The sequence below is a fragment of the Lates calcarifer genome, linkage group LG20 (genome assembly GCF_001640805.2).
Source record: "Lates calcarifer isolate ASB-BC8 linkage group LG20, TLL_Latcal_v3, whole genome shotgun sequence".
In the NCBI taxonomy this organism is placed as follows: Eukaryota; Metazoa; Chordata; class Actinopteri; family Centropomidae; genus Lates; species Lates calcarifer.
The window spans coordinates 15,188,747-15,202,692 of NC_066852.1; the positions used below are offsets into that span (position 1 = coordinate 15,188,747).

The 13,946-nt window shown below is 41.6% G+C and overlaps 1 protein-coding gene across 2 annotated transcripts; it reads right to left on the reverse strand.

Annotated features, from left to right (window-relative positions):
* Positions 1-171: 171 nt before the first annotated feature.
* ap2b1 (adaptor related protein complex 2 subunit beta 1) lies at positions 172-13,866 on the reverse strand. Of its 2 annotated transcripts, XM_018691773.2 has the most exons (22): positions 13,711-13,866; positions 11,713-11,767; positions 11,437-11,542; positions 11,047-11,182; positions 10,620-10,865; positions 10,129-10,319; positions 9,814-10,035; positions 9,415-9,535; positions 9,213-9,308; positions 8,652-8,767; positions 8,329-8,494; positions 8,003-8,101; positions 7,543-7,802; positions 6,759-6,951; positions 5,451-5,492; positions 4,983-5,135; positions 4,503-4,648; positions 4,210-4,339; positions 3,678-3,762; positions 3,434-3,520; positions 2,650-2,804; positions 172-2,483 (listed from the first exon to the last, which is right to left on the reverse strand). In XM_018691773.2, the coding sequence occupies exons 2-22, from the start codon at positions 11,747-11,749 to the stop codon at positions 2,409-2,411; spliced, it is 2,862 nt and encodes a 953-aa protein (XP_018547289.1). In that variant the 5' UTR covers positions 11,750-11,767; positions 13,711-13,866; the 3' UTR covers positions 172-2,408. The 2 variants fall into 2 exon arrangements, with proteins under 2 accessions (XP_018547289.1, XP_050934667.1); XM_051078710.1 differs by lacking the exon at positions 5,451-5,492.
* Between the last annotated feature and the right edge of the window lie 80 nt (positions 13,867-13,946).

Below are 13,946 nucleotides of genomic sequence, written 5' to 3' on the forward strand. Positions count from 1 at the left end.
GTTCTTGGACAACAATGGAGCTTTATGGCTCAAAGAAATAAGTTATATTAACATGTATTTGCTTACAAAAAAAAAGATACATTTTAAAAAGCTGATCTTGGACTGTGGTTTGGGCACATGTTGATGTGTTTGTGTGGTGATAAATACTTCTGAACACACAATAGTGCATCGTGAGTTTCACAATTTATTGACATAAGATGTGGTACTGAGACAATAACAAATCATTTACAACAGGGTTACAGCAACAATGCTAGAAATATTCCTTTTCATAAGATGCTATGATAGCTCTCTCCATACATTCTGTATTGCTGGCAACAGTTGTGGATATACTTCTATTTGTGGGAGTGTTAGGGACATTGCTGCTTTAAAAAAAATAAACATGAGATCTACGACAGAGACACGGAGTTGGGAAAAGATTCGTTTTTAAATGGAGTAAATCCACAGCCTAAATGAAAATGGAATAAATTGGACAGTGAGCTCATGCAGGCACATAAACGTATTTTTTACATTATCATGTATGAAAATAGTGTCACCAACACAACTGATGCGCTGAAAAAAAAAAAGCCTTTTCTGTTGAGTAGATAGAGGCAAGGCTTCAATTCATTTTCAGGGCAATACCAAAACATTTTAATTTATTAGCTACACTGACTACACCATCACTGGACTACACTGTACTAGGGCAACTCTGGGTCTTAGTGTGTATGCACTCTAATATTCTATAGCACACACAACACCAACAGCAGAAGGTTATATTGACACAAGGGTATTAAAACATAAACTTGGCTTTTAATTTGCGTGAATGCTTGGTCCATGTGAGACTGGTTTGGCTGACTTTGCCACAGGTTTCGACTGGCTTGACAACAATAGCATGAAGATTACAAAAAACCCAACATTGGCATCAAAAGAAAAGGTGAAAACATTTAAAGCACATTACAGAATTGAAGCTACCGCAACATTAACGCCAGTTAAAAGGAAATACGCAGAGGTAGATGCACAATAAATAGGAATGACAATATAGGTGTATAAAGCCGTGTACAACTGTGGTTGCAGTAAACAGGGCTATTGCAATTAGTTAGCAAATATCATTCTTAACATGGAGTGGCACTGGTGTGTGAACACATAATCAATAGCTGCTGTGGATTGTGTAGTGGTTCCAAGCTAATAAGCGAAGACATAGAAGTTGAAAATGATTACAACCTCACAATTTTTCTCCAGGATTTTAAACCCACCAATTTACTGTACTTAACTTGCAGAAGCTTCCTGACTGTCTGTTCTACTGACGGCTTGCGTCCTGCCATTTACACAGCCTGCAGACACTCTCATTACACTGAAGGTATATTTTTATTAACATGACTTTATAATTATGGCAAAAAATTGGCTCTGATATGTCAGAACATTTCCACTGAAACTGCTTCATGCGGCCTCAAGTTGTATTTGCAAAGTTCCAATGAAGACAGCATGTGGTGAAGGCTGAAAGAAAGAGATCTCTGTAATGAAGACCTCTGCTTTGCTCTGTTTTAACTGCCTGCAGAGCATCAGTGCACTGCAGCCATCCAACACTACATGTTGAATGCCAGATAGACCACAAATGCCAGGATGGGAAGCAGCAGTAAAATATTAGTTTGTTTACATTGGAGTTACTAGTACTCTTGCTTAGGTGATCTCTGGTCTGCATTTTCTTTTTCCAACTTTTTCGAATTTCACTTAAAGCTTTTCAATTATTTCAATTACTCATAAGTATAGACAATGCTTATGGTGGAAAAAGTGAGTTTCAGAGAGTTTCAGTCTAAAGTTTGTTATTTGATCTTGTCTCTTGAAGAATTTGTAAGCCACGACCTCCAGGAGTCTAACCTGCTGTAGAACAGACTAACACGTTACTGGTTTCCACTCTTCACAGATTATTGGCAAAAGGAATAAATCAACACTGGAATTACTGTGTGGGTACAAGTGAAGCAAAGGCAGTATCAAAAATAAATCAAAACCAAAAGAAGCTACAATATACAAAAAAAAAAAAAAAAAAAAGGCTTCATGGAAACTGGGGAGATTTTTTTCCACGCAGGACAGTTTCACCATCAGTCACATCTTTACAACATTAAGACACTAAGTTAAGGATGGAATGGTAGACACATCTTCACTGGGAGGTAAAAATCGAAATGGGGAGTTGAAGAAGATAATTCAATAATGATTTCAACTGCCAAAATAAAGGAAACATCAACAGCATGTTTAACATCAGAATTACAGCATGGTGAATTTTGCCTTCAGAAGAAAAATCTTCCAATCTTACAAATTTATTCAGTTTCCATCATTTACTGTTTGGTATTCCCCTGTTTTGGCAGTTAGCTGCAGGCGACAGAAAATGATAAAACACTGCTGTTTGTTGTCAAGATGAAGCGGAGCGACTAAGCAGATCAGTTCTTCAGCACAGAGTCGTACATCTGGTAGACATACTGAGAAACCTCAGGTGCCCGACACTTGAGAGACAGCTGTAAAAAAGCAGAGAGAGCGCACAGAGTTACAAGAGGAGACCCACACCTTCTCTGTCTGAAAGACGCTGCTGTAGGACCCTAATCTCCTAATACAGGTCATTGTTCTGAATGGTTTGCAACTGCTCAGTGTAGAAACAATTATTACGACGAGATTATACTCTACCGTGTAGTTGGGGTTGCCAGGCTGAATGCGAAGCTCAGCCAGGATCCAGATGCCATTGGTTAGCTTGAGGGACTGGTACAGCATGTCCTGGCCTTCTACGTTTCTCTTGGCAATAGTGTAGATGTTGTTATTCTGCAGCTTCCCTGATACTGTGTCTGCAGGGCCAGAATCAAGGTTACTTCAGGTAATCAACACGTCTCAGTTTGGTGCTACTATCTAGTTACAGAGCAAAGAGAAACCACGTGAAACACAAACACATGAGAGGCTATAACACTACTGGAGGGGTACTACCACTAATGTATACATGAGCTAATGTAAACTCTACAACTGGGAATTAAAGGTCAATTAGCTCTATGATGATATTAATAAGTTGTGACTGGTAACCTTCAGATTTCAGTAAACCTGACCAGGTATGCTACAGCACTGGGACCTGCTTAGCCAACAATTAAGGTCAGCTTATGAAAGGAAAGAGGTTGAAAGTGTCCTTCAGATACAGAGAAGAAGAAATGTTGTAGCATCCAAAGACAGACATGTGATTGGAGAAAGAAAAACACAAGAGAGAAGTGTGAGGGCTCTGAATGAGTTGTTGCTGGAGGTTATTGGTTCAGACAGGGTTTCTGATGACAGCATTTAAAGTGATACTGGGTGCGGTCCTGGAATCAGAGTACACATGTTCTCAAGATCATGCTTGGGGACCGCTGAGAGATCAAAAGAGGACAAATGGAATTCATGAAAGTTATTTTACTGTGTTCACAACAATGTAAAGTCAAACAAACTTGCCTACCTGCATTTAGGTGGCACTCCTTTATCTGATACTGTAACTCATTCTCATTGGGGATGTCTTTCCAGGTAGCCAGGAACACCTGTCGTTCTGAAAAAGGAAAAAAAAACAACAACAACAACAATCTTATTGATAATAGTGATGTGGGAGTCAAAAATGTAGAAGCTAATATTTACCATTGATGGAATAGTGATGGTGTGACTAGAGATGTGATGCTGTTTTATATGGTTGTGTGTCGCAATCATACCCATTTTTCCATCCTCAACAAAGAATACATTGAGAGGGATGAGTACACTGAAGTAGAAGACATCGATGTTGTTCTTCACAGCCACCTGTGTACAAGTAAACAAACAAACAAAAAAAGTAGTCTCAGGTTTAGCAAGCAATGTCTCAACACTTGTACTTGTCATTATTGTTCTATGTGGCTGAAGTGTGCTGTAGTTTAAATTATCATTGTATTACTTCATGTGACAAAACTTGTTTAATTTCATATTGACCCTTTCTGTCCTCTTTGCACCAACAGTGTTGCAAAAATTACTAACGAAAGGTAAACTCAACATCAGTTAACTACATAAACAAAATCCTGGAAAAAGAAAAGATAGAAGCAAAACAAAGGAGAGAATGTGAGAGGTAACTGATTCTCTAAACCAAACAAGTGAACAGCTCCCGATAAAGACCGGCTAATTACAACTCACGTCACAAAAAGTACAAATGATGATTAGGAGCTGACTGACTGATGGTCAGATGTATTTGTTGGTGCTGAGTGAGTCCTTCTGTACCTGCAGATTATTGAGTGGGTCCATCTTCATGACTGGCCCAATGGTGTTGAGAGGCAAAGAGATCTCAATACTCTGGCTGGGCATCAGAGGAGTGTGAATGGGCAGAGGACTGGTGGGGATCACCCCAAAACTACATGTAGGAAACAAACAAACCAACAAATAAAATTGGTGGCTTTGTATATGATTGCTGAAACTACAGGAGCCCATATAAAAGCTCCATTGTTTTAGAAAGACACTGATTGAGCTTGATGGTAGTGATATTATAGTTGAGCGCGTCTTTTCCCATGAGTCACCTGTTCTTGTTGAACTGGATGGCGAAGTCGGTCATGTGTTGCAGGGCCTTGTTGGTGAAGGTCATGTCCATGTACATGTGGCCCTGGCGGCGAGAGAAGGTGCCAGAGATCTCCAGTCCCTTGGCTTTCACTGCAGGCAGCCACACCTGGTTCAAAAGTAGTATAATCAGAAGTATAATAAGTAATGTGATCAACTCAACAGATAGTAGACACTCTGAACTCTTTTAAACCATGTGAATGTAATTTTTGCATTTCTACAAAAGCAGCTTGACCATAGACCTGGTCAATAAGGACTTTCTTTACCACCTTACATGCAGGATGTCCATGTTTGGCTTGTGCTTGTGCTCAGACTGGTACTAAAGTTTTTAGTTATGGCCAAGCTTAACTTTACCGCTGCCTTTACTGTGAACTGAGCGTACCTTACCCATTAGTCAAGTCAGTTCTGGCCAACTTGCTGTGATTTAGGCTGTGTAAACTCACTGCTTTCGGGGCTACGTAGCCTCCAGTGGTGATGGCCATGCCTGTGGAAAGCTCAAACAAGTCGTTGAGGCCACTGCTGACAGCTGGAGGTGCTGGTGTGGGCGACGGAGCAAAAGTACTGGGGACAGATGAGGGGATGAAATTCTGTCCCACCTAAAGCAATCAAAACAAAAACACACACAAAAAAAGAAAACACACCATCTCAGTAACCATAATTTAAATTGTTACAAAGAGAATCACATTGAAAATCTTAAGTCATGCCAAAGGAAGAAACAATTAGTAACACTCTTCAGTGATTATGAGTAAACATGAAAAATTTCAACCATACGAAGATTATGTGATTTGTGTGAGACAGAGAAGCCAGGTCTTAAAAAGTTGAAGAAGTTGGTTTGAGAGTGTGGTGGGTTAAATTCAGGAAGCATGCAGCATGCAGACAGGCAGGCTGCCAAACAGAAGGGCTTGACTTACTGCTGGACTTCCCCCAACACCTCCGCCCAGGTCTCCCCCCAGCTACAGGAGAGAAGAGAGGCCCCCAAAGACAGCATCCAAACATCACAGACAGACCAAACACACAAACAAAGACAGAGACAGAGACTTTCTTAGCAACCGCAACCCATCAAGAGGAGCCTTCACTTTCTGGGAAAACTGTAGCTTATTAACTTGTTATTTTAGACAGTAGAATAAAGCTTTAAAATATGCAACAAGATTATCAAGAAGTCCAGTTATTCCAGCAGCTTGGGGAAGTGGAAAAGTGACCATTAATAGAGTAAAAATACAGCAACACTTGATGCAGCTCTATGTTGGAAAAATACTTTCATTCACCAAAATGTTAAGGAACCAAACTTCCTCTGGACTTTTCAAAAAACTTAAATGACACATTTTCAGTTTTCAGGACCAGAGTATTTTTGGGTTTGTCAGACAGAATAACAGATAAAGCAGAGATTTAAAAAAAAGATTATTTAGTAATTTCAATTACAAGCACACTTACATGAACAATACAACTGCCAAAAACAACATTTCATTTACAATTAGCAATCTTTCCCTTTGTGCGCAAAGAGTCAGTGTTTTTATGTTCAACAGTAAACCTCAGAGGAAGGAGCAGAGTACACACAAGCCAACATTTCAGCACACAGTACCACTTTCTTCTAGATAAATGGGGAACTTTTGCCAAAATGCTGATTTCTAGATAAAAAAGAAAAAAAAAAAATCAGATTGCAAAAACACTCTCCTTCTTTATTTGATGGCTGCCTGCAAGTCTGAATCACACTGGAACAGTTTGTTCCTGCACGATCACACAATCCTCTCAACTTGTGATAACCATGAAAAGGGGAGACAAAACATGGGTTGATCACTGTAAAGACTTCAAGGATGAGGCGGGAGTCTATGTATAGTCTATATTTTTGTTGTTTTCAACAATGAAAAGACTAAAACTCAGTTCTTCTCTGACTTCCCTACCCTGTCTCTGACACCAAACCCTGTGGTTTTAGTATGTTGTGTAACTTTTTAAATATGCTGAAAGAAGATTTGGAAATGCTGTCTGTATGTCACAGAATAGTTGTGTTTAATTACAGCTGTACAGATTTTGTGTTTTGAGTGATTGTAACTTGTCAATATTGGACTTGCCGCCCAAGATCAGCAGTTACATTGTTACAAAAACTAGGAAATACAGAAAGGTGATTGGGTCTAAATACCACGTTTATGTTTCCCCAGTACAGCAAAATTAATGTGTGTGTGTGTGTGTGTGTGTGTGTGTTTATGTGACCAGATCAAGCTCACCAAGCTGTCCAGGCCTCCTCCCAGAAGGTCCACTGCACCCATTTGCATAGAGGAGACCTGGGGCACATTGACTGGAGGGCCCAGGTCCAGGTTGAGCAGATCACCCAGCAGGTCACCCTGGCTGGGGATCACATGTGGCTGGTCCATGGCAGCTGCTGGTCCACCGCTCACTGGGCTCTCACCTGTATCAATACTGTCATTGGAGAAAACAATTAATTGTCATTCGCTTAACAAAAAGTTAAGGAGTATTATTAACAGCATGGCTAAAAATAGCTATGAATGTTATCAAAAACTGGGTTTGATATGAATATCTTAAGGGTTTTAACTCCGAAGTGTCAAGTTCATGGTGTCTTTAAACTACAGAATCTAAAGGCCTATTCAAACCAATGCTAGCAACATCTTTCTGCAACACACTGCAGGTTGTTTGTAGACATTTTGTCACCTTGTTACATTGTTGTGAATATTGTTATGATTTTTCATAAAAATAACAATGGTAATTACAGACTACTGGAAATTCAGTTTGACTGTGGACATTCAGTGACCAAGTGGAACCTGAAGTTCATGATTTCCTGTTCAACACACTGGATCCTCTTTCACTAAGATATTTCTTCTCTATTGGATATGATTGAGACATTGTGCAATATCTTCAGGGTGTTAGGCAATGTGTTAGGAGTGTGAAATATTGACTCGAGTATTCATAGTTCATTGAATTCCTAAATTCTAGTATAATCAAAGAGAGCACAACTGGCAGGTGAAAAGTTGAAATGTGGGTCCATCATACAACCTGCTGTGCTGGACAGGAAGGTGTTTCCGGTGGATTCCGTGGCTGCCCTCCACAAAGGCGCTGGGGGGTTTGTGATAGACGGAGGCCAGAGAGCCAATGTGGCAGATGAGCTCGTCCAGCAGGGTGGGCTCAATCAAGTCTGTCTCCTCTGAGATCAAGGGCTTTTCTGACAACACCACCTCCTTGGCGGTCACAGGGTCAGTGGACAAAAGGCGCCAGTAAATGTAGCCCCTGTCACGCAGGTCAGGGTTGTCGGAGTCCTGCAGAAGAGGAGGAGGAGGAGGAGGAGGAGGAGGAGGAGGAGGAGGAGGAGGAGGAGGGAACAGGACACGTGCAGTAATTTAGATTTCTTTGTTTCAGAGAAGGAATTAGATCTTGAGGATCACAGCTGGACTACTTTATTATAGAGTGATTACTGATGTAAGCCCTGCACTTCTTCACAATAAAAGATGTAACTAACCTGAGTGGCCAGACTGAGGACCTGCTGCACCAACTCCTGAGTCTCTGATGGCTTCTTAAGGAACAGCTTGACAATGGCAGTCAGCAGAGTGAGCTGGACCTGTCAATCAAAGCACACAGTGTTGTATTATAGTTATTTTCAAGGAGAGAAATGGATTGAATCACTGGTACCTCTACTTTGCATTCTAGTTGTTAAACAGAGCATGATTTAAAAAAAGAGACACAGTTTGCAAACCAATTTTTTTGTTCATCTTTGACCGACTATACTTTCTGTACACCTTAGTTTAGTGCCAGTAAAACCCGCTCGTACTTCCACTATGAACTCACCTGAGTGCTTTCATCATGGAAGCCCTCAAGGAAGCTCTCTAGCAACTCGTCAGCGTTGTCGATCCTCTCTGCATACTCTCCAACAATCCAGATCATGGCGGCTCGGGCGTCGGGCTCATCCAGAGAGTCAAGATTCTCACACAGTGTGGCAATGATGCTTTCATACCTGAAGGGAACCAGTAACTAAGTGGTCAGAGGGAAACTTTACAAACACCTAACTGCTTCAACGTATGATATGCTAAATAGACATAAACGTGAAAAACAACTGTTAAGGACTGGTCAGTGTGGTTGTCTTTTGTTTGAGGGCTCAGTGGGAAACGTACTTGTTGGGGTACTTGCGGAAGATGTCTCTGATGACTACAATAGCCTCCTGAACCACGTAGTTGACCTTGGTCTGGATCAGGTCCAGCAGGGTGCTGACACAGCGCTCAGCTGATTGCTGGAGACAAACAGGACAGAAGCATCATGTCACCACTACTTGAGGAAAAGCTAAAAATAAATCACAATGTAACTCAGCCTTTTAATCTGCAGAAGTGACGCTTCATACAGAGGAATTTATTGAACGCTAAATTGTAAGGTGGGAGACTGAAACAAAAACTAACAGATGCAGTCAGACTTCTGTTGCATGGATAACTATGTATGGCAAAGGGCTGACAAAGCTAAGTTGTTGATACCAGAGCAGATTCAAAACGGAACTTGAGGCTGTTTCTGTGAAAAATAGATTTATAATTTCTATTGCAGAGCAGCGAGAAGGTACACACAAGCGAGAAATGAGCATGAATCGTCGATACTGACCAGAACTGTACTGTGTATCTACCACAAAGCTCTGGTGACAAGACTGAAGTGAGTTAAGATTCATCTTCAGTGTGAACATTTTTTTTCACCTCCACTTTGATTGCACAGCGTCCGATAGCTCGTACAGCCTTGCGGACAAAGTCAACATCCACCTCTGTGGCATATTCCTTCAGTTCAGCCAGCACCTGAAAGTGACAGATAACGGCAGTGAAATATACTGCATGTTCCCACAACACACATTCATATAATAGTATATACTAATGGACAATAGCTGTGTTTCATGCAGGGTACCTGGGCAATGTTGGCCTGAGAGGCCAAGCGGATCATGATGTCCAGTTTCTCCAGTTTCACATAGATCGGGTCGTTGTACTTGACAAAGAACACCTTGATCTCCTGCTTCAGGATCTCAGGCCTGCACACATGAACACATCACGCATTAGACTGTGGGAACAACTGATACAAAAGAAACAAGTCACTAAGGGATTTGGGTGTGATTATACTGAAGAAGACATAGTTGTGTTATTGATTTAAGTGAATGACAGCGGTATTTCCTTGTTAAAATTACATCTGAAAATGAGAGTCATATTCTATTTGAGACTTATATTATGATTGTTTGTAGCCCTCATGCTACTATGTCAGCAAATATCTGTTAAAAATAAAACCCAGTTTCTGGTGTTTGTGACCACAGACCTTTTCTGGACGATGAGGTTGATGTTCCTCAGAGCCACATACTGGACCTCAGGCTCTCCGGAGAGCAAGGTGACCAGTGGTGGGGACAACTTCTTCAGCAAGGTGTTGTAGTAGTCGGAGTCCTTGGGCAGCAGCTCTAAGAACTTCATCAGCACCTTGACGGCCGACAGCACAACTGCTGAGTTGGCGTGAGACAGCCGGGGAGTGACGCGCTCACAGATGCTTTGAAAAAGGAAGCAGAGAATATAAAGTCAGTGAAGGAGAACTACCTAGTGACATTCAAAAGCATTTTAGTTTTGTTGACATGGTTACTACCTTTGGGCCTCGCGCTCATCCTTGGGGTTATAATTGGACAAGCAGTCCAGGATGAAAATCTGTCCCCACTCTGTGCACTCGTTGAGAGCCGTCAGCAGCTTGTTGATGTTCTGGGGATTGAGGTCCAGCAGGTTGCTGTTGGGGTGAGACTCGCTGATCTCTGACAGGGCAGCGACTGCATTGGCAACAACCTAAAAGACAGAGATGGTCTATGATGAGACCTTCAAAGGACAACTCTTGCGATTATGCCATATGGATCTGGAGGAGCAAACAAACTGACTGTAAAATACATCCAAGCCCTGTGCTGCCTAGCTCAGGAAATACAACTGTCTGAGTTTCCCTTTATTCCACTGGGCTGTGTTGAAGAGCATAGAACACATATGCATGCCAAAGTTTTACTCATACTAATGACTTTTTTGGCATGAAATGAAAACCTAAGGAAATTAGACCCAGGCTGGAAAGAAACTGCCCATGATCAGTCTGACACCTACCATGGGATTTGAGTCAGCAATGAGATCTCTCAGGGAGTCCAGGAAGCCCTGGTCCTCCACCATCTGGGCATTGATGTCATGAAGTTTGGCCACACAAACAGCTGCTGTCTTCCTCACGTACGGGTCCTCATCCTTCAGGCATTTCCTCAGAGGCTCACACAGGTACTCAGTGATCTTGTCCACCCGGATGCAGCCCATGGTGCGCACGGCCAGAGCCCGGATGAGAGGGTTGGGGTCCTCACAATCCTGGACAAGCAGGAAAAGCAAAGGCAGTTTTGGTTTTAAACTGATTTGATTTCATTTTGGAAAGTTCACATTGTGACCCAAAAGTAAAACTCCACAGATATAGATGAAGTCACAGTCTGGGAAAATCTGGCAGTATTAAGACACAGCTGAAAAGACAAATCAAGTCCATTTAGGGCCTTGCCTTGACAAAGCTGTTGACAGCCATGATGGCCATGTCAGGTTGGCTCTTGGCGTAGTTCATCAAGTAGAGGTAAACCAACTTCTTCAGCTCCAGGTTGTCAGTCTGCATGCAGTTCACTACATCTGGGAACAAAGAACTGGCAGCAAAGCAAAAGAGCTTGGTCAAGGTTTACAGTGTGAGGCTTCAAGGCTGTTCCTATGTTTACATCATGGGCAGTGTGATACCCTGAGGGCCAAGTTACTGTATACTCTCTGAGGTATTGTTTTGAAAGTGGTAAAAACCTCAACCTTATGATGAGGGTCCTCATTTTTGTAACAACAAAATATTAATATGTAGGACTGATTTTTAAAACTTCATGGTTTATGTCAGAGTTTACATTTTCTTCTGTACCTGACGTCCTTGCCAACAGTCATGGCTGCAATGACCTTCTTCACTGCCTCTTTCCTCTTCTCCTTCTTCTCATTGTTCAGCTCTGCCTTCAGTTCAAAGATCTCCCCTGAAAGAGGAATCACAAACACAGAGTGTTGGCTGCACATATTCCGAGTATACTGTGTGAAATTAGATGTTCTTTCCAAATGACAGCCAACAGACTGAAAATGAAAAATACAGCAACACAGTCTAATGAATGAAGTCAGATTTTTCAGCACCATTGCTTTCCTTACTCACCTTTTTTGTTTGTTGTGAAATACTTGGAGTCCGTCATGATTGTGGTCCTTTAAGTCTGTACAGAAGAAACACACAGAGTTATCCCATCAGCAAAATGTGCATTAATGATTCCCTTGCACCCATCCCAATTTCTGTTTATTCAGCATTATCGGATCTGGATAACATTTTTCATTCACATTTACATCATGTGAAATTAGTAACTGGATTTGAATGCTACATTGAAAAGTGGACAATAATACCATTATTTTGGACTGAATTTCCAGTATTAAATAACATTTCAATATAGATATGGGTGCATATCATTTCTCCCTTTATACCTGTTGGTAACTCCCTCTTTTTCTTTCTAATTCATTGTTGGTTCATCAAAATTCTTCCCTGTGAGATTTGAAACATGTAGGAGCGACAGTGGTTCTTCCTTTGAACCGGTAGGCCACACTAGCTCACAGAAAGGGACCGCCAAGTGCTGACGTGCACAACGAATCATTTCATATTCATGGTTGCAACACCCACTTGCTACTTCCAAACTGCCTCAGGAAGTAATGTCAGCACTGTTCATAGGCAGCTTCATGACATGGGTTTCCATGGTGGAGCAGAAGCACACAAGCCAAGACCTTTTTAAACAATGCCAAACACTGGCTGAAGTGTTGTAAAGCTTAGAGTAATTTGACTGTTGGATGGTGTAAATATGTTTGAAGAAGGCTTCACTGTCTTGCCACGTGCTGGACCACTCTAGATTTGACAGCCATCAGGATTTTTTTTTTCATAGTTTGGGATAGCTCTCCTAGTTCCAATGAAGGCCTCTCCTAATGCTACAGAGTGCAGCTCTCTGTTTTGATCATGCTGTATTTTGAATTAGTAACACTAACTAATCTACCTACCAGTGTGAATTGATGTGATTGGCCAAGCATTGAGATAAAGTTATTCCTGAACTCCAAGGGTGCACTGATATCACATCTGTTATATCTGACAGCATCAGGTTCAAATCCTGAGGAGTGTCCAGTATTACTATCATATATACTGTAATAGTAGCCAGCAGTCACAGTCACAGCTAGTGTTACTGCTCTTAGCCACAGTAAAGGTAAAGACTGGCCATAGCCACAGCAAAAGGCGCGCCCACTCTTCCTGTAGTCACAGACAGGGGGTTATGGCTACATCAGGTTGGTAATATATGGCCAATCGTGCACATAAATTAATAACAATACAAACACACACACTGACAACATGAAAACAGAAAAGACAGAAAATGTTGACAGCGGACTGTGGGCTAACTTCACGAACAAGTTGGAAGTATTTTTCTCCAGCGGGATGTTCGTGTTTTTGTTTGTAGGATGTTGCACAAACATATTCAATGTTAAATACACAAACGATCTCTTACGGTGACACTTCGTGTGCTTGAATATTTGGCTTTACGGTTTAAGACTTACAAATGTTAGCTAGCTTGCGTTACGTAGCTAACGCACCGGTTACGGCTTTAACGTTAACCGTGGCTGATACATGCCCGTTATATATCATCTATTCCCACGTTAAACTGTCGCTAATCCTAAATTAGACGTGACACTTACGGCAAAGCGTTTCTGGCTGTGACACCGTTTTGCCCCTCTCCAACATAAAGTTAGCTACAATTAACTACAACAGTTTAACTTTGCTAACATTAGCTAGCTTGCTGCATGCTAAATGCATCAGATAAATGATTGCCGCTAACGCTGACCCTAGACTAGCGATGCTAACTGGCTACTAACGACAAACTACAGACCCTACCGACTGTGGGGTAACCGGCATCAGCGAGCTTTTCTATTCGGGTGTGACTTGAAACGTTGCAACATTAAATCTGACATCAAAACAGAAAAGTGTCCAGCGGCCCAGTCTCCATTGCTGAGGACAGGAGCTATGTTAGCGTTGATGAAGGTGATGAGCTGCCCAGCAAACTGATCGACACCAAATCACACACAAATGACAATGACGTGACAGACACTGTGAACTGTAAAATATTTCATATACCTGGTGAGTGTATGTCAGCGGGAAAATATTAAGTTACAGTGGGTGTAAGACGCAGGTTGGTCCCTTTGCCTGGTTGGAGAAAGATGGAGAATCTGGACTATGATGGCACATTCACTGTCACCGGAAACTGGACAACTTCTCAGTTGGGTTGAGCCTTCAAGGAAGTAGTGCACACGGTCACAAATTTGGCTTGAATGTTATACAGACGGCTATTATATTATATATTATATTATATT